The sequence below is a fragment of the Equus przewalskii genome, chromosome 2, assembly GCF_037783145.1.
Source record: "Equus przewalskii isolate Varuska chromosome 2, EquPr2, whole genome shotgun sequence".
NCBI lineage: Eukaryota > Metazoa > Chordata > Mammalia > Perissodactyla > Equidae > Equus > Equus przewalskii.
In genome coordinates this window covers 10,024,714-10,050,377 of record NC_091832.1, presented here as the reverse complement: position 1 = coordinate 10,050,377, position 25,664 = coordinate 10,024,714, and the positions used below count along the sequence as shown (strand labels likewise).

Below are 25,664 nucleotides of genomic sequence, written 5' to 3'. Positions count from 1 at the left end.
TAAGAAGGAGATGCCGGGACACTGTGTGCCTTGAGTACCAGGCCAAAGAGTTTAGGTTCCTGTGATGGCCAATGGGGAGCCACGGAAGGACGTTACTTTGAGAGCTGACCCTATTCAAGCAGTGGTTTAGGAACTCAGACCAGAAATGATGAAGTTCTTGACTCTATCACATTGTTTTGCTCGTCCAGACTCCCCAGCCACTAACTCTGGGTTACTGTCTCCTCGGAGGCCTGTCTTCACTGTAGAATCAATTATTAAAATCAACTTGCTATCAACTCTAACTTTGAAATGCTATTCAGCCGCTTGCAGGGACAGAGATGGGGAGCTGCCTCCACAGACATCTCGCCATCTGGCCTTTTCCGTGGAACCTGGCTGGGAAGCTCATTTGAATAATTGGTTTTGGCGGTGTGCACTTGTGGGTTAGACACCTGATTATACTGCCAGCCCCAATGTCCTTTCAGCCTCCATAGAAACATCACTCAGGTTACATAAAGCAGGAGAGAGACTCTGGGAGGCAAGGCTCTGTCTGGACCCTGTTGTCACTTGCACTTCATCTTGACTGACTAAGTGGCTCACTCACTGTGTGACCTTGAGCAAGTTACTTAGCCTCTCTGTGGCTTGGTTTCTTCTTTATTCAAAGAGACAGTGATTTCTGTGCTGTCTATGCCACAGGCTTCTTGAAAGGCTCTAAGAGAAGCCGGGGGAGTTGTGACTAAGCAGAAATGCAAGTGGGAAAGATTTGGGTTGAGGAGAGCTCAGCGTCAGATAGCAATGTGCATGTGGGCTGTGTCAGGAGAAGTACGTTCCCCAAATTAGGCTTGTGATGGTCCCCTCCTACCCCTACTCCACTAGCTAGCTCTATGAACTTAAGGGAGTTACCTAATCTACCAATGCCTCAGTTTCTCATCTGTAAAATGAGAATAATGATAGAGTTATTCTAAGAATTAAATGAAACAATACACGCAAAATGCCTAGAATAGCACCAGGCCTGCGAGGTTCAATAGACGTTAGCTATCCATCATTGCCATCATCATCATCATCATCACCATCATCATCATCCTCACCATCATCATCACCACCATCATCATCATCATTGTCGTCATCATAACTGTTCACTTCCAGACACCATGCCTCAAAGACAGACAATGACAAACACCTGGACATGTTCAGGGGCCAGCAGGAAGGATGGGGAGGAATGGACTTCAGGTTACATATGAAAAGTTGCAAGGCTTTGGGGATGTTCAGCCTGGAGAAGAGGAGCTGGTGTTGGTTGGGGTGAGTGGGGAGCGGGGGGACACAATCTTCAAAGAGCTGAAGGGCAACCATGTAAAACATGGACTGGACCTGGATAATCCTTCAGGAGGAAGAAGCAGAAGTGATGGGCTGCAGGTTTAGCCTGAATAGAAACTGTCTAACTGTGTAACTGTCAGAGTTGACATCAGAGCAGCACGATGCTTTGGAAGGGAGGGAACCAGCCAGGCCCAGAGGTGGACAAGCAGAGGGGGCATGGCTGTCACTCAGGGATACTGCTGAGGGATCCCTGCCCTGGGCGGGGCACTGGACCAGATGTTGCTGAGCTCCCCTCGCCCTCCAAGGCTGATGATGCTATGACAGACGCACCAAGAGGGGGGCAGATGGCTGGGGTGGGGAAAGAGGCAGGGTGAGGAGGGACGGGTAGATCTCTCAGTGAGGCAATACTTGCAATGGATCTTTGTTTTCCATTTCTAGCTTGATATGGAAGTTTTTATGCCGCCAAAAACCAAATGGAATACTGACGTGTATTTTACATTTTATATAGCTAATTTTATGTTCTATTCTATTTTCGATAGTTTAAAATGTTTCCTCCTTTGGATGTTGAGGTGAGCAAGGTCAACCCATTATAATGTGTGTGTGTGTGTGCGTGTGTGTGCACATGTGTGTATGTGTGTGTGTGTTGGAAATACCTCCCCTGGTGTTTCACCCTTTGCCACGCTTAATGATGGTCTGCTGCGCAAAGCTCTCCTTATCTCTCCTTTATGTCTGGTGAACTCCTTTATATCCTCCATCCTTCAGAAACCCTCGCTCATCGCCCCCAGTTGGAAGGAAGCACTCCCTGCTTTCGGGACACGGTGTAGCAGGAGGTGAAAATCTGCAGCAGGCTGGGGTGGGCCTGCCCGGCTCCACAAAGCTGCTCTGACCCCACTGCCAGGGGACTTGGGGCAAGCTGCTCGGTGCCTCTGTGCTTCAATTTCCTTCTCCATGTAAAATGCGGCTATAACACTACCTCCTCACAGGGCTATCGTGGGGGTTAAAGGAGATGAGAAATATAATGTACAGTTAGTAGCAACTTAGACACCAGCCCTTATTATATCTCAGCTTCCATAGCATCACGCGCACCTCCAGTACAAACACTGGGCTTCTTACAGGCAAGGGCTGCCTCTGATTTCCATCTCCTTCCCGGAGGCCCAGCGCAGGGCCTGACACTCAGCAGGCCCTCGACAAACCTTAGTTAAATTGGATTTACTGCACTGGAGCATCCTTTGCTACTGAGGATCGCCGGGGCCAAGAGACATACTGTGGTGCGGGTCTGCAGATCACGGCAGCATCCATTGCCACGGCGGGGTCTGCAGTGCCTGCTGTAAAGCTGAATCACTTCTGCACCACCCATAAGGTCTGTTCCTCTCCCCCACCTCCACACTCGCAAGAAGCACTGAAGTTTTCTGAAGATGAGAAATCTCACAGCATCCTGCTATCTTTTGGGTAACTGCGTATTTTATGATGACTAATAGGCAATTACTATGGTAATATTGCAATTCAGCATGTGTGAGGTTTGGGAAATGAGAAATTATGGGTAACTACTTTGGACTCATTTCTATGGTAACAAAAAGTAATTGTCATTAAATACCAGTTATACTGAGGCTATACCTGGTAATTATAGATTTTTATGCCCAGAAACATAAATAAAACCAATAAATTTATTCAAAGGTCCATGACTGTTTACTTATACGTGGCTCTATGGAATACACAATGACAAGCACCTAATTAAGAAATGCAAACCCAACACAGAGTTTCATATTGTCATAAGGAGATGGACAGTCTGTTTTCGAAAGGCAAAAATGCAAGGCAACTTGGGCATTGCATATGCTCAGAAGAAAACGTAGTGGGGTACAGGTTGGGGTGGGGGTTGTCTTCTCTGCAAAGGAAGTGATGGCGGGGAGGAGGTGGCAGAGAGAGAGAGTGCAAACACTGCATTGTGAGTGGGCAGCCATGCCTACCACAGGACACTGAGAATTACCAACCGTTGTAGACTCACTCAGCTCATCCCCCCTACCCCAATGGCCTTCCAGCTGGGAGTCGCCTTGCAGCTTCTTGGCTCTGCAGTACCTGAAGTTACAGCATTCATCCTTCAAGACTCCTAGGCCCCGCATCCCCCTAAACTCTCCACAGATGCTCAAATTGCATCAGTAGTCATACCATTCTTACATATTTTTTAATTGATTTGAAATAACACATAACATAAAATTTACCATCTTAGTCATTTTCCAGTGTACAATTCAGTTGTACTAAGTACATTCATAATGTTGTGCTACCATCACCACCATCCATCTGCTAAACTCTTCATTTTTTAAAACTGAAACTCCATACCAGTAAGCAGTAACTCCCCATTTCCCCCTCCCTCCAGCCCCTGGAACCACCATTCTGTTTTCTGTCTCCATGATTCTGACTACTCCAAATACCCCATAGAAGTGGAATCCTAAGTATTTGTCCTCTTGTGGCTGGCTTATTTCCCTCAGCATAATGTCCTCCAGGTTCATCCAGGTGGCAGCCACACCATTCTTGACAGAACCTCTCCCCAGAGCTTCTACTAAATGATGGAAGGTGCCTGTCACTTCATTTTCCTCTCCCAAGAGGGCAGGAGAGAAACTGAGGCCAGAGGAGAGAAGTGTCTTGCCCAAGGACAAGAAGCCTCTAGAGAGTGGGGAAAGTTAGACCCCAGTTCTCTGCTCCCACCTCCAGCGTGTGAGACGCAGGCCTGTTTGGGAAAGCGGAGAGTCCCTGGAGGCACCACGTGGCTTTGAACATGGCCCTTCACCTTTGAAGCATCAGTCTTATCTCTGCTCAAGTTGGAATAACAAAAACCGACTTTCCTTTCTCAAGAGTTGTTGTAATGGTCAAATATGGTTTTTAAGTGCCTTTAAAAGTGTCACGCTGTACAATAACTACATGTGGCTGTGAGTCCAGGCTTCACTCAATCATAACAGCAGCTCATCACGGTATTGATATCACAACAGCGTCAGATCAAAACGACCGGAGTTTGGAGGCCGCTTAGGGGGCTGGCAGCATCTGGTGATGGCTACTCTACACTGGGGATTGTAGCTTCATGACGCAGCACAATTCCTACACACTGCTGTTGAGTTTATATTTTCATTCAGGACATATACATTTAAGGTCCATTCTGTGCTGGGCACTGGGCCAAGCTTTGGGAATACAAGTGGACAAAGTCCTGACTTCATGGAGTTTACAGTCTAGAGGGGGAGACCGCCATTAAACACATAGTCACATCAACAAACACATGATTGCATGTGGGGCCAGGCTAGGACAGGACAGCACGGAGTGCTAGGAGAGAGTGGAAGGGAGACCTACTTCTTCCTGGAGGTGCTGGGAAGGCCTTCCTATGAATGGGCATTAAACCTCAGGGCTGGAACGAAAAAAAGGCCATGAAACTGGAGTATAGTAAGTGAGACAGAGAGTACAGTTGCCCTGTGTCTTTAATATATACCATAATATCATTGTTATCTACTGACATTCTCCCAGCTATTATAGATGGCCACTGTGGAGTACACTAGAGTTGTATAAAGTTTACTATGGGTCCTCCATACCCCTCCCGTAAGCCAGTCTAGTAACATATACCATAGTCTAGTTAGTAAATGCTGCTGCACTTAACATAAAGAGCATTATCTATCCTGGTATAGTTGCCATCTTTTGCAACTAAATGCTAGAGCATACCTTGTCTATACCATTGTATAGATACTTATATAATTAAATCTGAACTTTGCATGATTAAATCTCCTGACTATCCTTCCTAGATTGGATTACATGTTTCTTTAGTGGAGAAGAAGAAAAAGAAGGAGGAAGAGGAGGAGGAGAAGGAAAGGTGCCTTGAGAGCAGGCCTGTCTCCTGTTTTCCACACAGGGTCTAGTATATCTGGGGCAGGCCATAGGGGTGTGTAGGACAGCCCTGCATCCCTGCCTGGTCCTCACGGGTCACATGACCTACAGCAGTTTGTTTAACTTCACTGAGGCTTGAGAGACAGCACATCCTGAGGGGAGTTGACAGGGTGAAAGTCAGAGAGCAGGAGAAAGAGGCAGCCAGGTGGCCGTCTGCCTTCCAACCTGTTTCCAGCGATGGGATCAGTTCCTGTGAGGTCTGGCTCTGTTTCCTGCCCTAGAATTCTGACAAGCACCCTTCCTCCTGTCTGCCCTCCCTCCCTCCCTTCCTTCCTTCTTCTCTCCTACTCTTCCTCCTTCCCTTCCATCCTTCCTTCTTTCCTTTCCTCTTCTCTCCTACCCTCCCTCCCTCTCAACTTTCCTCCTGTACTTAAGCTAATTTGAGAAGATTTTCACTATTTGCAAGCAAAGCAGCCTTAGCAAAGATCCGTCTTCTCAGAGTGGTTGTGAGGATTAAATAAGTATGTGAGTGCTTGACATGGCCCTGAGGGGGCAAGCGGAATTCTTGGAGTGGCATTTCCCAAAATGTGTTTTATGAACCCTAACACCCCTGGCGGCCGGGGGTGAGGGAGTGAGGGGTGGAGGGGAAACAGGCTCTATAGGAAAAGGGTTCCTTGACACTTTAGGAAACACTGAATACTATATTCCTCTTTTGAGATTCCCATTTATTAGCATCTTGAAGACTGAAAAATCTTATTGTAAAAGAACAGCTTAACTTTGCTTAACTTTGTGTTAGCCAAACTGACTTGAACTCCAAATTCTTTTTTCTCGCATGATGCCTTGGCAAGCCCCATCACACCGTGGGAAATGCTGCTGTTGACAGGAGTGTCTTGGGGAGGGGCTGGCCTAGACGACCTTGAAGACACCTTGATGCTCTCAGTTCTGAGTCTCTGTTATTAGGTTTTACATTCTCCAAATCTTTAGTAGTGAATTCTCATGATTGACAGGCTTTTTGTCGCTACTCGGGGCTGTTTTAGCAACAGGACTAATGCCTGTGGCTAGAGATTCCTCCAACTCTCCTGAGAATCACATATCTTCACAAGGAGAACGTAGGGGGCTCTCCTTCAGTACAGAACCATTTCTGAGGGTTGGAGCTCTCTTACCTTGAAATCGCAAATCACAAAATTTGGAGCTTGAAGACATATAGAGGGCACATAGTTCCCCATCAACACCTCACTGGCCATCTGAAGCCCAGAGAGGGGAGGCATTTTGGCCAAGGTCAAGACCTTTTTCCAACTTGTCATCCCTGGACAGCAGATGATGAGAAAAATAAGTGTGTGGAGTGGACAGTATTGACCTCTCCCTGACCACTGCCGCTCTGATAATTAAACAGAAATGTTAACATAAATCAATGGTCTTTCTACCACCATTATCACCGACAGTGCAATCTGTCCGGGGAAGGTGGGAAGGCATTGCTCTCAGGCCTGCAGCAAGCCATAAAACCTGCCAGGGCTAATGAACCATCACTTGAGCCAATTAACAGAGGAAGCAAACTGTCTTTAATTAAGACGTTGTGCAACCCGTGGGCTCTCTCTAACTACTACCCGAGGGGACTAGGAAGCCCCTCTGGACCCAACTGCCGTGCTCTCAGAAAGTAGTAAACCAACTCTGTTTAAAATGGACCTGGCTGGGTATCAGAAAATCTGGGTTCTGGTCTGAGCTCTGACACTGACCTTGGGCAAGTCCCATCTCATCTCTGGGCCTCAGTTTCTTCATCAGTAAGTCATCCTTTTCTTTCACTCATATTCATCAAGCACTTTTTGAGCATATACTGTATGCTGATCCCTGCTGCTAGGCAGCGGGGACACGAAGAGCATTCAGGCTCAGTCCCTGCCCTCTGCCGACTTGAGGGCCAGAGGAGTCCGTGCAATGGGATACGACTTGTTCAGTAACCAGACCTGTGGGAGCTCGGAGGAGGGAGTGGCCAACTCTGTTTGGGGGTTTGGGGAATGTTTTCCAGAAGAAAGGGCACAAGCCGGGTTGTGAAGAAGGGTTAGTGAGAAGAAGAAGAGAGGGGGAGGTTCTGGGCAGAAGGCCGCCTTTATGAAGGTAAGGTTTCAGGGGTCAGCAGACCAGTCTAGGGAACTAGGCTTTGCTTAGAGAGGCTAGAGCAGAGGGTGGGAGGTGAGGCAGGAGGGTGGACAGACAGGCACCAGGTCATACAGAGCCTTGCACACAAAGCTGAGGAGTTTGAGTGTTTTCTTGAGTTGTGGGACTAATCAGAAATAAACTTGTAAATTTTGGGCTGTGAAGTTAGACAGTCAACAATTTACTGGCTCTGTGACTTTGGGCAAGTCTGTTGCCTCAACTGTGAAATAAGGGTAATAAAACGATCTCAGAGGATTCAATGTTCTTTCGGCGGATGATCCCTTGGGCAGTGGAATTTTAGGCTGTAAATAATGGTGCTAAGACGGGAGAAGGAGCGTTCAAGATATGAGTGCATGAGTGAGTGTGGGACTGGCATATGCCCAAACCAAAGAGAAATGCTGTTCAGATGATCTGGGATGCCACTCTCCTTCATTAATGATCTCTAATGAGAGACACAGAAATGAAAGAGTAACATTATAACCACTATATGATATTCTGCAAAGCACATTCACCCCCACCGTTTCTTTTGATGCTCACAAGTGCCCTGCCAGGTAAGCAATTATTGTCTCCATTACATAAGAGAAATTGAGCATCAGAGAAGCAAAGTGAATTCCCTGAGATTACATAAGAAATAGGTGCCAAAACTGATACTAGGTCTCCGGATTACTGGTCCAGCAAGGTGCCCAAAAAATCCTAGCAAGTGACCTCAGGTGGCTGTGCATGAAACAGCCAAGGCTCACTAGCCACGTCCTCAAGAGCCAGCATGAAACTCCCTCTAATGAACTCATGGGTAGTCTGAAAATTCTTCCTCAAAAATATATCCCCTTTTTCTTCTTGCTTCCATACCACCCTCCTATGACCACCAGCTTCCAAGCATTCTCCTCTGTCCCTCACCTGTAATTGCCCAGGTAGACTCCGTCAGGGTTGAGCATTGGTGCAATCTTGAAGACCAGATGTTCTCGTAGGACGCGGGCAACAGGATGCTGGCTTATGAGGAAGTCAATGATCCCTAGGGAAAGAGAAACACCTGGATTAACTTCAAAGCATTTCAAGAAGGAGGGAGTGCATTTTCCTCAGCTTGGAAAACAGTCAGAGCTAAATAGGTGATTTTTGGACTATGTTATTAGCCACTGTGGATGTATGGCTACGGATTAGGTGCTGCCCAGTGAATTTTTCAAATATATCTGTTTCCAAGGCATGGTTCAAGACATAATACTGAAGCCCAGGGGCAGGAAGGAGAGCACAGGAAGGGCATCCTAGAAAAGAGAGCATTTGAGCTGTGCCTTGGAGGACCTACCGGGTTTTGACAGACAGAGATGGAGGAGAGGCAGGATAAGTTGAACATAAATTAAGAGATGCTCTCTAATGGACACACCATTAGCTAAATGTTGACATTGGATTGATGACTATGGAGTCAGAGACCTTAGGGATCTAAATCCTAATGTTGCTCACGGGCACACCAGGAAGCAGAGAAGAGAAGGAATTTGGCTAAAGTCATATAAGGAGAGGGAGGTTTCTTCAATATTCTCCAACTCTGCTCCTTTCCCCATTTTGAGAGTCCTCTGTTCCCAGACTCCAGGGCTGACTGTCCTCTCTGCAACTCACTGGCATCAACACCACCTTGCCTCCAGGTCACCAAATTTAGAAACATTGAATTTCCCATGACTCTTGTCCCAGAATCAGGTAGTCCCCATGTCTCTTCCTTGAGTCCAGCAAATCTGCCCCTCATCTCCATCCCTCTGCTCTAGGCCACCACCACATCTGGCCCAGATGACAGTGACCACCTCTGGAATGTGCCCTCCTCACTGCAACCAGTGCAAAGACTGACCCTCTCACTCTTCTCATTCTTGGGATGGCCTGCGTGTACTTCCAGGACAGGAGTGAGAAAAAAAAACAACAACTCTGAGCCCTTGCCTTTTCCATCCTCTTCTCCATGTTTCTACTTCTTCATCAGAGACCTGAAAAAAATGGGCAAAATGGCACCCTGGCATTCCATGAAATGACTGTAATGCTGGAAAGGGATAGGAGAGCACAAAACCCCCCCAAAATGCAGAAGGGGAAGTCCTTTCCCACTGGAGAGGAGGAAAGGCATCAAGGAGAAAGGAGCTTCTGAGCTGGGCCCTGAAAGATAAGTAGGTTTTGACAGACAGACCAGAGGATGACAGCAGGATAACGAAGAACAATCCCTGTGCCCAGCGGCAGGCACTTAGCTCTTGGAATGAGAAACTGCTCCAGAGCACATTCCAAAGCTGCTGTGACCAGTGAGGGACATCTCAGGCTTTTCATTAGGCCAGGGCTGAGAATCAGCAGCAGCCGAAAGCCAGTTGGACATGATTTCCTTCTCGGCCGACACGGCGGTAGAGCAGATGCCCTAATTTATTTGTTGGTCTTCATATTAAAGCTGCAGTTTGCCAGTAAACAGACAGGGTAATGATGCCAGGCACCCTTGTTAGGGGCTAATAATTGCTTAATCTGTCCGCTAATTGACCCCAGCTCCCGGGGCAGCCCTCCATCAAGGAGCCAGCCTGCACTCAGGGCCTGGCCACGCTGCCTCAGAGAATGGCTTCTGGAAATGGAGTGGCTCATTGTGATCCGTCCTCCTTCACAGATGAGCAGATTAATCGGGCTGCCAATTAGGCAGCTAATAAAAGGATGAGAGGAAACAAAGCCAGACCAGAGGCTACAGCCACTCTGAGCTCCTTCTCCCGGAAGTGAGTGTGGGGCAAAGAGAGGTGAGGTTTTAGACTCATCTCTTGGCTTGAGGTCAGATACAGTTCAACAGGAATCATTCCCATTGATCAGGAAATTGGGAGATCTTTCATTTTTTTTTTCTTTTTTGGTGTCGGGGAGGGGTGGTAAGCGGAGAGGAATATGAGGAGAAATGTTGGAGAAAGTAGGAATGGAAAGGAAATGCCATCCCCAGCCATGGGCCAAAAGCGTTGCATGGACTGGGGAAGCAGAAAGAGCACAGACTTGGGAACCTGTATTCGAATCCTAGCTGGCTATTAGCTAGAGAAGTTACTAGCTTTCTCTGACCAATTTTCTCATCTTGATGCAGGGATAATAATACGTAATCTGGAAGACTGCTGTGTGCCTGGGTTAGAACTCCTGTATTTTAACTGCCTGAGACAGCACCTGGAAACTGTGATGTGAGTTAATAAACTCATTTAGATCAAAGGTTGAGGGGCAGCGGGGGGAGTGCAAAACAGGATGGATTTTGGAACTAGGCGTCCTGGTCTGTGAGGTTTACTAACTATGGGATTTGGGGACAAGGATACCGAGCTGGAGAAGCCAACACAGCAGCAGTCAGAGAATCTGGGTCCAAGTTTCGGCTCAGTGACTGGGTGACCTCCAGAAAGCTTCTCGGCCTGCTCTTGTCTTTAAATTAGGAGAAAGAACTCAGTAATTTCCAAGGACACGTCCCACACTGACAGTCTAGGATTCCATCTATTTTATTTCTCTCCCCAAAGCAGAAGAGTCTTCATCTGTCAAGTGAGGAGAACAATCTCCCTCCTGCTGGGAGACAGTCAGCCCCCTTAAGATCAGTCTGTCCCTTCAGTGAACAGGTCTGCCGGGTCCTTCCCTTTGATTTAATCAGGAGGGTGAAGAAAGCAGGGGCACAGGAAGGCTGGAGGCTAGAGGAGCTGGAGGAGAAGGAAAAGCAGTAAAGGATCTCAAATGAAAGCTGGGCAGCAGAGATCATTGCCTCTGCTGACCTTGGCGTGGCCACCATGGACCTCGCTGGGCAAACCACAAATGAGCTTTTATTGTTGTTATTTCTCCTGGTGTGCTTGGTTCAGAGCAGGGCATGAGAAGGTACCTAACAAATGCCCATTGGTAGATTGGCCCCCAGGAATCCATTTGAGCTTGACAAAGTATAGGGTTAGTTGAGCCAATAATCACTCATTCCACAAACACTCTCAGGGCAGGTCTGTGCCATAGGCTTGGCTTTCCAAGATGCATAAGAGGGCCCTGCCTCAGAGGGCACATGGCAGGAAAGCAACTCCCCTCTGTACTGACTGGCAAAGAGAGCTGTGAGACCCCAGAGGGGGCTCCTGATCCAGCCTGGGGCTCAGGAAGGGGCCCTGGAGAACAGAGACTTAAGGGATGAAGAGAGTGGGCCAGATGGAAGAGGTGCTGGGAGAAGGTGTTCCAGGCACCGCAATTCCTACACAAAGCCTGGAAGGCAGGGAAGAAGACGGCCTGCTTGCTCACGGAGAGTTCAATTCCAGGGGCACAGCTTCCACATTAAAGGCACAGACTCTGAAACTGGACTATCTCGGTTTGACTAGCTGTATGGCCTTAACCGCTTAATCAGTTCCTTGGTTTCCTGATCAGTTAAGAAGGAAAGAATGATAATAATTACCATGTGGGTTATTGTGAAGATCTCAGTGAGTTAATATAAGCAAAGCGCCTGGCATATAGGCAGTGCAGATGTGCGTTGTTTTAATCATTGCTCTTATTTATTTGGCTGAAGGTGTGGGGAGGGGAGGATGGAGAGGGAAGGAGAGGTAAACGGGAGTTTGCTGGTCCAACTGAGGAATATGGAGGGACTATGCGAGCCATTGCAAGGTACAGGGTCAGAGCTAGTCTTTACAGAGCTCCCCTGGCTGCAGCGTGGAATGCGGTCTGGAGGGAAGTAATAACAACAGAGGGCTCCATGTCCTGAAGGCAGATGGGGCAGAGGTAGGGGGCAGACACAGCAGAGAGCCAGCAAACGCAAAGAGGCTTGCAGTCAGAAACCAAGATCCGATGTGGTGGTGACCTGCTGGACTCTGCAGTGACCAAGGCCCAGAGAGTCATCAGGATGCAGTGGGGAAGGGGAAGCAGTGTGGATAGATGGTGCCACCGATGACGACATTATTTGTCTACCACCCCAAGAGCATCAGAACTCTTCACTGAAATCACACAATCTCAGGGAAAGGGGACCCCAAAATGACTACATACGTGGGAAATGAGCGAATACAGAGGGACCAGTGACGGGCTCTGTATGCTCAGTAGCTGGACTGACCTGTAATTCTACTGGTTCCATCTTACAGATAGGGAAGCAAAGTCAGGTGCTGAGTGTCTCACAGGGGTCTAGATGGGATTCAGATCCAGTTCTACTGACTTCGAAGTGGTGCCCTTTCCATTAAAGCAAGATGGGAAGAGCCAGGAGTCTATTTGCATGTGACTTGCAGAATGATTTGCATATGTGCCTGCATGACTTTCTCTCTAGAGAGTTCTGTGTAAGGTTTACTGTTGCTGTTCTCTGCTAAGAGGCAGGATACTGCAGTGCGAAGAGGTCAGGTCTGAAGAAAGGCAGTCAGGGGTCTCTGCTGCGCTCAGAGGGTGGGTCACATGACAGCAGCCACTCTAGGCCCGCCACTGACCTGGCCCCTCAGCCGAGCCTAAGGGCCCAAATTGTGGAATCGCAGGGAGTCTGGCCCTGAAGAGCCTGAAGTTCAGAGTCTGAGTTCTCACCCTCTCACCCCAGCTCTGCCCATTGCACAGATGAAAAGACAGAGGCTTAGGGACGTGAAAGGACCCATCACAAGCCCTTAGTGGATCTAGTGGATGCTTATACTGTAAGGTTGTGTGGGATAAACGTAGAGAGAAGAGGGGGAACTGGTGAAGGACAGAGGCATGAGGAGAGCAGGACGGGGGAGCGGAGGGAGGAGGAAGGGGCAAAGGTTATCGCTCCATTGCCGGAAATATTAGGTACTACTTGGTCCTAGTGGTCCTGGCGGTTGTAAGCGCATGGTGTGTGGGTGTGTGTGTGCATGTGCGTGTGTGTGTCTTCCCTCTCCTTCTCCTGAGGAGAAGACTACCTGAGGGCTCAGCTACTGGCTCTCAGGAAGGCAGTGAGGAAGCAGGGGCCAGGGGTGCATGGTACAGAAATCACACACCTGGGCTTAGGTTCCCAGGAAGGATTAGAGAAACTGTACCTGGCACCTACTCAGTGCTCAAGATGTGCTACCTCCTCCCCTATGAATAACACTTATTTAACGCTTACTGTATTCCAGACAACGTCCTAAATGTCTTATGGATATTAACTCATTTAATCTTCACAACAACCCCATGAAGTAGGATTCCTATTACTATTTCCTTTTCAAGATAAAGGACCTGAGGCACTGAGAGGCCTTGGAACATCCCCAAGGTCATACTGTACTAAGTGGCAGAGCTGGGATCCAGGCCCAGGCGGTCCAGCTCCAGTGATGATGTCACCCACACTCTGTTATGGGGCTCCTCTGACCTCTCATGGTGTAGCTGGAGGACGAGGATGGTCTGGCCTCACAGAGGCCAGGAGCAGGGTTTGAGGCAGCAGAGGGGTGACTGAGAATCAGCCATCCCACCACCAAGCAGAGCCTTGAGGAGATCAAAGCCCCGCCTCCCTTAAAGCCACCCTCTGCAGAGCTCTGCGAGGACATGGCTTCACTCCACTCCCAGCAGCAGATGCGTCAGCAGCTCGACTGCAAGAACTGTGGTCCCAGCCAGATGGGGACGATCAGGCCCCGCATGTCTGTTCCTCATTCAAGGTCACTGAGCTGCTTAATGGGAAAGAGGAGTTAACAGAACAGAAGGTATCTCAGCCATTGTCCTTCCAGGCCTTGGACTCTCCTGCCTTCCCCGCAACCAGGCAGGGTGGGGAGGCAGGTCCAGCTGAGGGCGGGGCCTGAGGAGGAGAGCCCAGCCGAGCCCTGTGGAGCTGTGATCCAGGCTGACCCCAGGGGCTCAGTGACCTTGGATCACTTCCTCCTCAAGGAAGGATGAATTGTGTGTCTCAAGGGACAGTTACAGACATAGGGAGAGAGGAAGACCGGGGTTGGGGAGATGGGTCTCAGGGCGACATCTGCCATGAGTTAGCTGTGTGGCCTTGGGTAAGCCACTTCACTTCCCTGAGCCTCCACACCCTCATCTGTAAAATGCTTGTCAATTGTTGTGGGGTGGCCAGAGCACTGTGCTGTTCCAGGCACAAATCTTAGCCTTCTAGCATATCCCATCCCTGAGTGGGGCAAGAGAGCATCTCAGGGCTTGGGAGACCCAGATTCAAAGTCCCCTTCTGCTATTTACTGGCTGTGTGACCTTGAGGTTCCTCTTTCTGAACTGAGATTCAACATCCCAGAGCCAACACAGCATTTGTTCCTCACAACGGCCCCATGAGATGCACGAGATAATCCCCATTTGGCAGATGTAGAAAATGACACTTGAAGACTGAGCCCTAGGCCTCAAACAGTTCATGGTTTAAAGGGAAAGAAACAAATATTAATCAAATATATAACAAATGAGGGCAATATAGATGGGTAACTCACATTGCAGGCACAAAGCAGGAGGCTGGAGGGAGTGGGCCAGGGTGGCCCACAGAGGGCACTTGAAATCAGCCTTGGGAGATGGGAGGTGTTTGCCAGGTGGCAAGGAGCCGCAGGAGAAGAGCAGCAGGTGCAAAGGCCCAGTGGTGGGGAAAAGATTGGCCATTCGGGGATTAAGTTGAGAAGGACTGGGATATAATGAGGCTGAGACCAGAGAATCTGGCAAGAGCCAGAGCATGGAGGGTTGTGAATGTCATGCCAAGGAGTTTGGAATTTATCTTGAGAGGGTAGTGGGAAGGCATTAAAAGGCTCTGCCAAGGAGCAAACATTGACTGAAAGCCTGCAGGACAGCACGGAGTCTGTTAACCGAGCACCATCCAGATTCATTTTTGGAAAAGCCGAGTCAACAGAGAGAGCACCTGAGATCTGCTCAATTTCTCTGTACCTCAGGCCTCATCTGTAAAATCAGGTAGTGACCCTTCCCTCTGTCTGCTGCCCACAGGGGAGGTGGGCACCGGAGATGGAGCTCCCAGAGACGAAGGTATTGATGGCAAGGCTACTTCTTTTTACAAACAAGGACAGAATAGCTGCCTCTGATGGGCTGGGGGAACAGGTCTGCTGCCAAGTTTAGTAACTGACAGATGGCTGCAAGTAAAGGGGTTGGTGAAACCAGGAGGGACCTGCGAGAGGTTACTGCAAGGACAGCGCTGGGGAGGAAAGAGGCTGGAAGTGAGAATGCCGTGGAGTAAGCTAAGGTGACTGGGGCGAGGAGTTGGGGCGGCCCAGCCGTGCCTCTCAGCAGCTGCTAGTCTCTGGGCAATCACTTCCCCTCCCTGAACTCTGTCTCCTCGTCTGAAACAAAGGGGAGGCAGTCGTGCCTAATGACAGCACCGGAAAACTATGAACGGGGAAAATCAAACCCGTATTTATTTGCATCATGCCTTATAGTTTACAAAGCACATTACCCACTAGACCTTCTGAGGTCCCCACGGGGAAGGAGGAGACATCTGTTGAGTGCCTGCTGTGTGCCAGGCGCAGGACTGGGGGCTTGCTTGCATTGGTCTCACGCCAGTTTCACACCAGCCTTCTCAGGTAGGTATTGTTATCTGAATCTCTTTTACAATTGAGGAACTGAAGTCACACTGCTAGGAAGTGGCAGAGCCAATATTTGACACCAACATTGTCTGATGCAAAATCCCCAGATTCCTCCACAACGGCATGCTGCCCTCAAGTTCTAGAACCTCTGCAGGTGTTTTCATGTCCCTAAGACCTCATGGTCATTTTGAAGTTAAAATGAGATAAAATACTTGACTTATTCAAATTTCAGTTTTCTCGTATGTAAAAAGATAGTTAATATATTCCATGGGGGGAGGGAGGAGGACAAAAGGGGTAATTAGGCACACATGTGTGGTGATGGATTACAATTAGTCTTTGGATTACATGATGTAACCTACACAGAATTCGAAACATATTATGATATACATCTGAAAGTTATAGAATGTTATAAACCAACATGACTGCTATAAAAACTAAAATCACAATTAAAAAATAAATAAATAAAATTACGTTTGTAACTAAAAAAATATACTTCCCATGACATAGAAAAATTAATATAATTAAATTAATAAAAATAAATACTTAAAATATGTAAAGTACTTAGAACAGTGGTTGGCACATATATAGTAGCATATGTTTTAAATATAATATACTTACTAGATAAGTAAAAATGCAAAAGTATTGGCAAGAATGTACAACAGAAGGAATTCATACATTGCTTGTAGTAGTGGAAACATCTAAATGCACGTATCCTATGACCCAGCAATTACATTCCATGGTCATACACCCTGCAAAAGTATTTGCACATGTTCATAAAGTGACACATATAAGAACATTTGTATCAGCATTGTCTGAAAGAAAAACAACCACTGTAAACAGCTTCATTGTCCATCTCCATGAAAATAGATAGGGAGGTTGAGGTATTGAGGTACAGGCAGACATGGGGCAGAATACACGGAGAAAACAGCTATACTCACCAACATGGGTATTGGGTGAAAACAAGTGTCAATGCACACAGAATGATACCATTTTTATAAAGTTCAAAAACATGCAACACTCAAAAACACATTGTCTAGCAAAGCTTATATATACAGTAAAACCATTAAGAAAAATAATGAAAGATAAATACAAAATTCAAGCTGACGGTTATGTGTGTGAGGGGGGAGGTAGGAAGGAGCACAAAGAACTTAAAAGGAGTAGATAATATTCTGCGTCGTAAGCTAGTGGGTACCTGGGCATTCAATGAATTATTATTTATATATTACTTATTAAATACATTTATGTTGCTGACTAATTGAATTTATATGCATGCACGTATATATATACTGCTGACTAAATATATATTTATATGGATTAAATATTTAATAATAAATGAAAATGCAATTATAAAGAGATAGATTTGAGAAGAGAAATTGTGTCTTATTTATCTCTATGCTTACCAAGCATGGCACCTTGCTCATGGTAGTTATTTCAAAAGTTGTTTGTTAAATGACTGACTGATAGAGTGAAGAGATAATTTTCAGTCCTTACTTTCCCAGTTCACCACCCTTCTACCAACATGCATATTGACCCGGAGTCAGATTTCTTGTTGTAAACCACTGGACGAGTGAAACAAAGCTAGGGAGTGGAGATGGCTCTGTAGGCTCATCCTCAACATAGCACATAAGAGAGAACTCAATTTAGCCCTACCTAATCATTCATCCATCCATCCATCCATCCATCCATCCATCCATCCATGTTGTCAACAAATATTTATTGAAATAAATCCTAGTGGAGATCAGGTGTAACCTCTTTAAAGAAGTGAAGTAAATTCCCATCCAAGATAATGGCTCTGCATGTGACCACACTGTCCTGGAGACCATCGCAGAGACATCACAGATGTGGGGGTAGGCACAGGATGCTGGTGAGATCCTGCAACTCACCTTGGCACACAAATGAAGAGGGTGTTTCCCCTGGGTGGACTCGTCCCGTGATGAATACCACCTTCTGCTCTGCCCCTTCCCGAAGGTTCTCTGTAAGGTAAAATGGAAAAAGTTTACAAAGGAAGGCAGGAAAAGCTGACACTATGGGTTGGAAGTGGGAGGGGGGTAGGGAATGGGCTGGGTGCTATACATTTATCTCTTAAATCATTGGCTTAGAACCCTTAAGGCCCAGTCATTGCTGACTAATCAAATTATGCCCCTGCCTACCCAATATTAAAAGACTACATTCTCGTTCCTAGGTGCAACTGATCATGTGAATATTACAATCATCTGAAGAAGTCATAGGAGTGAAGTCCAATCCCAGATTCACTGACCATGACGCTAGGCCAGTTGTATAGCCTTTCTGAGTTTCAATTTGCTAATCTATAAAAATGGATAATAATACCCACTTCATAGAGTTGTTGTAATGATTAAACAAGCTTATATATTGCATAGTACACATTAAACATTCAGTAAATGGAGTAAAGAAGGTATCCATTTATATTAGTAATAGTAATAGCAGCTGCCATTTAATTAGCCCCTTTTGTGTCAGGCACATTATATACATTATTTATAATCCTTACAAAAACATGCACATTAAACTCCTTTTATAGAGGCAGAAACAGAGGCTCAGAGAGGTTATATAACGTGTTCTAGGTCACACAGCTAATAGGTAGGGGTAGAGCTTGTCTGGCCCTGATGAAGTAATAGGGGCCAGATTTCTCTTTCACCTTCAGTGACTAGAAAATTGGACAAAGTATACAAAACAGCTGTTTTCAGACATTGGACAAGAGGCAGAGCAATACCAACCCATGAGAAAAGAGAAACAAATGAGGGGTACCCTGTGATTGCCCTGGCTGTTTTCCTGGAGGCCCATCGCAGACCAAAAAGTAGAGAGGGGTACCCTGAGCAAAGCATGGAAGTCTCACTGAGATCGAAGTTCAGAGAGTCAGAAGCAGGTGGTAGTTACGGGGAAACTCTGTAAGTTTCAGAGAAGAGAGAGCTCTGTAGGAAAAGCGTTCCAGAAATATGTAAATGGGTCTTAATGAGTCTTTGTTAGGTCCCAAGATGTGCATGCAGAGGGTGAACCTCCACAATGTCATAAAAAAATGACCAGGTTGCTGTGAACGGCACCATTCTCAGGGCACACGCGGGGCTAGGGATCATTTGAATTCTCGCCTCCAAAATGGAAGCTCATTGATCATTCAGGGCATTCGGTAGAGACCCCAGAAGGGCAATGCCTTAGTGGTGGGGCTAAACTATTCTAGACTCACTAACAAAACTTTAAAATCAATCTCAAAAGGATCAAACCAAACAGAAGAAACTCAAATGCCTGCTATACAAAGCCCAACTCTCTTTAAAGGAAGACAACAAAATCCAGATAGCCAACAACGTGTAATTCACAATATCCAGCGTCCAATAAAGACTTTTAGACATGCAAAGACATAGAAAAATATGGCCCCAAATCAGACCACACGTTCTTGCTGCCTCTATAGAAGTCTCATTTGTATAATAAAGTTTAGCTATCGGGCAAAGATATTATTAGACAAAAACGGTAGCCAAGAGTGATAGTCCCAGAAAGAAGGGGCAGGGAGATGGCACTCAGCACAGGCAGAAGAAGGATGAATTGACATAGACTGGAAGGAAATTCAGAAATGAACACTGAGAGAAGTTGGATTAAAGGATTCCACCCATGTTAGAGGATGATCAGGGGTGGGGGGCAGGTAGAAATAATTCACAGGCTTTCTGCTTCTCAAATGCTAGCGACAGGTCATTTTGAATGTGGTTCATAATCCCAACAGTGGATGCACCAATGTCAGACATTAAAATGAAACATATTAACTCTAGTAAGCCTGGTTCTAAAAGCTTTGAGTTGCTTGGTCTATTGGGGTGACCAGCAGAGGTTGAGGTTACCCCGTCCCTAATACTAGACCTCTGAAAGGCAGCGAGAAATGTAATGGAGCCAAAATATGTTCTTGAGAACTCACTCTGCTCAGCTCTATGCCAGGCACTTTTCGGAACAAAGGGACAGGGAGAGAAGGCTCAGCTGCTCCAAAGAAGTTTATAGTTTAAAAGATGAGTTAGACACCGGAACGCTTCCTGGACTGAATATTAGCTCCTCCAGGGAGAAACTGTGACTTTCGTGGTGTATTTCCCAGGAACTGCTCAGGAACTGACTATTGAATTAATAAATTAAAAATACTTGCACAGATCGTGGTTTATAAAGAAATTTAGACACGCATTATCTTATTTACTCTTCATCATGCCTTTGTGAGGAGGACGGTGTTAACCCCATCTTACAGGGGCGGGAACTGAGGTTCACAGATGGAAGGGGCGTGCCCAGGGTCATGCAGCTGGCAGTGGTACAGTCAAGTCCCAGCTCGGAGACCAGTGTCCCTCTCACTCCCCTATCTGTCTCCTCCTGGATCCACTACCAATAGCAGATTCTGCATCTGCTGCCTTTCCCTCTACCATGTACACAAGAGAGTTTAGTTTCATCCCTTATTGCTGACGGAAGTTCAGCTACAAGATAGTATTTATTTTGCTTTTTCACTTAAAAAACAAAAAACAAAATGCCACCAAGCCCTTTTAAAAAATACTGTCTAACATTGACCCCATCTATCCCAGCAGTCCAGAGATGATAAATGGCATTACCGAGGCCCTCAGTGAAGGCTGCCTTTATGGATGTCTCTCCTGACCTGCTATCAACTCAATTGCATTCAGCATTTCTGCTGACCACAGGGAAATGCAAAATGGGCATTCTATTTGCACACTAATTTTACTGAGCCCCTGGGTCTTCATAAAATGATAACGTGGGGCTAATAAAAATCAAGCCTCTCGGGTACTAATATAAGCAAATGTTGATGTAGGCAGGTAACAAATTGCTTTGTCATTTAGGAGGCCGTAAAAGAGCATTATAATCATCTTTAGGCAAAATGGATGGGTCGCCTTTGCTTAGCTTTTAGCTTTCATTTGCAAAATCAATTTAAGGTAATGTAGCAGCTCTGAGGTGGTGTGACATGGGACACCCCCACCTCCTGTCACTGAATCTCCAGACTCCTGCAAAGCCAATGAACACAGTCTTGGTGGAGGCGGCAGGGATGATGAGGATGTGTGCTTGAACAAAGCGAAGGTGGAAAGGAAGCTGAATGACTAGACCAAGAACAACCCAGAAGGGATGATAAAACTGGAAGCCCATGGAGGGTGACATGCTCAAGGGTACAAGGGCACACTCAAGTGGAGCCGGGACAGTCACACCAGGTTCCCCAGTTAACAGAAGGCATTGGAAGTCAAATGTACTTTGTGTAGTCTCCCAACACACACACACACACACACACACACACACATTATATCCCTCTATCATCCATTATTTCCTTATTCATAAAATGTTTATTGAACACCTATTAGGTGGCCAGGCACTAGCTATTATTATCTTCGTTTTACAGAAAACCAAAGCCAAGAGACATTAAGTGATTCACCCTAGTTCACATAGCAAATGACTGGCAGAGCCAGAGGCCCCACCCAGGCAGTCTGACTCCAGCTGAGTTCTTAACATCTGTGCTATTCTGTGTCTTGTGAAGGAGGACAATAATATGACCCAGTTACAATAGCAATTAAGTCACATTTATTCAATACTTATTCTGTGCCAGGCACTTTATACATATGATCTTATTTAATTTTCATAGCAACCCAACGAAACACCTCCTATTCTTACCCCTATTTTATAGATTAGGAAATTGAGGGCTAGAAAGGTCAAATGACTTGTCTAAACCTGGATAAATAACAAATGTAGGGGCCACGATTAAACCCAGGTCTTTATGAATCTCAAATCTATGCTCTTAACCACTGTGTCATGTCACCTCTTGGGGATTAACTCGGGTCCTTGTGGCAGTTTTAAAAATACATCCCCAAATTCTTGGTTCTTCTCCCCCCTTCAAGAGGTGGAGATGAACTCCCACCCCTTCAGTGTGGGCTGGACGTAGAGACTTCCTCTAACACATAGAACAATATAAAACTGCTCATGTGCCCCTTTTGAGATTAGGCCATAAAAAGACTGTGGCTTCCGTCTTGGGTGTACTCTCTCTCTCTCTCATCACTCACTCTGGGGGAATCCAGCTGCCATGACATGAGAACACTCAGGTAGCCTGTGGAGAGGTCCATGGTGAAGAACTAAAGTACTCAGACAACAGGCAAGAGGAACTGAGGCCGGCCATGACCATGTGAGTGAGCTCGGAAGGTCATCCTCCAGTCCCAGCTGAGTGCAGCCCTGGCCGACAGCTTACTGAAACCTCATGAGAGATCCTGACCCAGAACCACCCAGCCAAGCTGCTTCCGCATTCCTGACCAAGAGAAATGGAGAGATAATAAGTGTTTGTTGTTTTAAGACCTGAATTCTAGAATAATTTGTTAGGCAGCAGTAGATAACTAATTAATCCCCCTAGAGGTAACTGCACTTTCCCTTGTTGATCTGTAAAACTTAAGGAACTTTGCATCTTATCTATTGATGCCAAGCCTGAGTGAGGACCAGACCCGTGACCTTGGTGCCAAGATGGGGTGAGAGCCTCAATTGACCTGGTCAATTATCAGAAGATCTGTGGTTGGTGGAGGTTCTAGAAGATGCCAAGAGGCCCCAGAGAGCACTAGCTGGGCCCTCTGAGGACAAAATTCTCCCAGGAGTTCACATTGTCAGTTTGGTTTCCTATCTCTCTTGACAATAACTCTGACGATAACCTGTCATAGGGAGTGAGGTGTCCATGAACGGAGAAGGGGCTGGTGAACTGGGAGGGGAATGTGCAATGCTACAGCAGGAGAGGGATTTTTTTTTTTACCATCTAAGCCTTCCTCATTTTCTTGACTTATTGATCCCTGAAGGCATCATAAAGTCAATAGAATGCCCTCCTATTGGTTTCCAAACCAGATCAGTGGCTGTCTTTTCTGTAATACTCCAGGCTCCAAACAGGTCCACAGTACCACTAGGCTGGAGAAAAAGAAATCCTGGCAGCCATAACAGCGTGGTTAGCTGGTACCTGTCTGAAGGCCTGCTCAGGACTAGATAGCCTCATCACTGCTCTTCTTATGCTGGCACTGTCCCTGCCAGTCCATCCTCCACCCAGCCACCAGAGTGATCTTCTAAAATGCAAACGGGAGCACACGACTTCCTCTGCTTATAACCCTTCAGTAGCTCTCTGCTGTCCTCCGGACAAGTCCACCCTCCCTCATGGCATCCCTGGTCTCTGGTAGCTGGTGGCCGCCCACCTCTTCAGCCCCTTCCCCAGGCCCCAGCCTCAGCTAACCATCAGCAGCTCTGCCACATGAATGCTCCCCCACACCTCCACACTTGGGGACATGCTTTTCTCTCTGCCTAGAATGCCAGCCCGCATCTCATCTGTCTGGCTTACTCCTACTCAGCTTCCAGACTCTGCCCAGGTGTGCCTCCTCTGAGGAGGGCGGAGAAACTAACATTCACCCAGGACTTGCCCTAGGCCAGCCCTGTTATTAATGTTGTGTTGTATCTGACTTCATCAGCATAATAACTCTGTACTTTCCCCTACAAATATGTCATGTTGAAGATAACATGAGGATATCACTCTGTTGTTGATAGGGACAATAAAGAGGGAACAGAAGCTCTGAATTATAGTGAGAATATGCTCAAGGGGCATAATTTCTTATATACAATTTTATGAGAAAGTGTAGGTTTAGGAGGCATCAGTGGAGCTTTCTTGGAGGCACTGGAGGACCAGTGAATGCATTTGGGTAGAGATGAGACAATGAAAGCGGACATCCAGGGCTGGCTCAGCTAAGCTGACTAAGGCGGAAGCTAACAGGAGGGCAGAGCTGGATGAGGGAGACTGAGCAGGACATTGGTCCCTGTGTTTCTTCTGTCCCCTGAAGGGACCCCTGAAGGGGTCAAATGGAAAGCCTGCTGGCTTTCCGGGCAGACAGGCCAGGACTCATATCCAGGCCCTATAGATTACTGGCTGTGAGGCCTTGGGCAAATTACTTACACATTCTGAAACTCAGTTCCTTATAAAATGAGAATAATAATTCCCAGCTCACGAGATAAATCTTAAGCAAGACTTTAACTCTCTGCCCCATGGCTTTGCCTGTAACAGCAGGCCCCATTTATTGAACAACAAGGCACAAAAATAGGTTTTCTCAGCACTATGCACATCTTCAGTGGGGTGACTCTTTGTGTGGGGGTGCTGTGCTGTGGATTATAGGATGGATCTCCAGCCTCTACCCACTAGATGCCAGGACCACTCTCCTCCCAGTTATGACAATCGAAAATAGCTTCAGACATCACTAAATGTCCCAACTCTCCTCAGAAGCAAAGTAGCCCCCGGTTGAACATTCTATAAGCCCCTATAGGAACATTCTACTTTATTCAGACTGGCGTTGTCACTATCTTCCCGAGCAAACCTTCAATTTCTTAGACTTTCTATCTTCGCCCCAACTCCTTCATGGAGCCTTTCCAGATACCACCAGATTGCAGTGCCCTCACCCACCTCTGAACTCACAGAGTTCATCTGGACCCCTCACGTGGTCTTTAATAATTTGCTGCCTTGCTCAGGCAGGACCAAAAGCCACAACCCAGACCTGCTCTGCCTAGTGCCCAGCATCTGCTCTTCTGAGCCGCTGGGCCATCTTGAGACAACAGTAGTGTTGGCAAAGCTGATTTTCAGCTCTCCAACTCCCCAACCCCGCTGCCCTGTGGGTCACATTCCCTCAGCCAGGTTCAGATCACCCACAGCCTGAAAACTCCTGTCTAAGAGGTTGCTCATTCCTGCTCCAGGGTTGGGGATCGAATGCTGTACCCTCAGTGAGATGGAGAAGAGAACAGGGATTACCACTGAAAAGAGAATGCTCAGGACAGAGAAACACTCCTGATGAGAAATGAGGCATTAATTAAGGAGTTTCAGGCCTGTGGGGAAGGGAGCCTCTGGTACACCTCACGTGTCTACCACGTGTCAAAGCCGCTCTTGTGGCTTTAAAAAGCAGGGAGGATGCCTCTGACTTACAGGAGACTCAGAGAGGCCCTCAGAACTGCAAAGCGTGTGAGGTCACTGAGTAGAACATCCTCTCTGGGAAGACGAAGGTGAGACAGGAACCAGCTGTCCCTGACCAGGAACAGGGTCATCTGCAAGGCCCCTGGCCTAACAAGATAAGGCCCCTAACCAATCAGCAAGCTAGGAGAACCAGATAGAGCCCACCAAGAGCCACATTCCACAGCTCGGGACTTTCCCAGCTTACGCATGCGCCCTAGCACGCAGGAGTTGTCTGAAGGGGACCTTAGTCCCATTAGCACAGTAAAAATCATACCCAGGGGTGGAGAGCTAGCATGCTAATGATATATGTGTCACATGAAGTGGCATGTCGAACAACAGTGCAAGTGCAAGAAAAACCCCGCCTACATGCCAGGACGAGGGCCTCCTTCCCAGCCTTTGCCTAATAAAAAGCCCTACAGTCCTGCTCCCTAACCAGCTGGTCACCTGCCCCCTTCCTTTCTGCACCGGCTCCCTTGTGCCTCCCCCGTGTACAAGCTAATAAACTTTGACTTTCCTACTCCTGTTTGTTGTCTTTCTTGATTTCTATCCTGGGGTACAATAAGAACCCAATGTGCCAGTAACAAAGGGAGAGGCCCAGAAAGGACAAGTGACTTGCCCTAGGCCACACAGCTAGAAAGTGGTCGAGCCAGATCTAGAATCCAGGACACAGAGCTCCAATGTCCAAGCCGCCTCCTCTCAAGACACTGGGCTGCCTTGGGAAATGTCCATGCAGGCTGGCACCTGGAAAGGGCCCAGTGGATGCCTGCCAGGGAAGAGAAGGAAAGCCGAAAGCGATGCGCCTGAGGGACCAAGGGCTAGGGCCAGCCGTCACCTGACAGTCAGGGGAGCAGCACTCCTCAGAGGGCTGCCTCTGTGGGCTCAGCAGTTTTAGCCTCCTTGCCGTGGGCTGGTCCTCTAGGCCTGGGAGCAGGTAGGCAGGCAGCCTTCTGGGGGCAGGCTACTTACTGGCAGGAGGGCTCTGCCTGCCACGACCTATATTGATCCCAGCACCCTGG

At 47.2% G+C, this 25,664-nt stretch overlaps 1 protein-coding gene across 5 annotated transcripts in view; it reads right to left on the bottom strand.

The window, feature by feature from the left end:
• The window catches only part of AGBL4 (AGBL carboxypeptidase 4), a 1,226,144-nt gene that overhangs the window by 115,694 nt on the left and 1,084,786 nt on the right, over nucleotides 1-25,664 (bottom strand). For all 5 annotated transcript variants that reach the window (XM_070609700.1, XM_070609702.1, XM_070609701.1 and 2 more), the window contains 2 exons: nucleotides 17,564-17,653; nucleotides 8,191-8,305 (listed from right to left, as the gene is read on the bottom strand). In XM_070609700.1, the coding sequence (XP_070465801.1) occupies nucleotides 8,191-8,305; nucleotides 17,564-17,653 (205 nt within the window). The remainder of the gene's footprint in view (nucleotides 1-8,190; nucleotides 8,306-17,563; nucleotides 17,654-25,664) is intronic.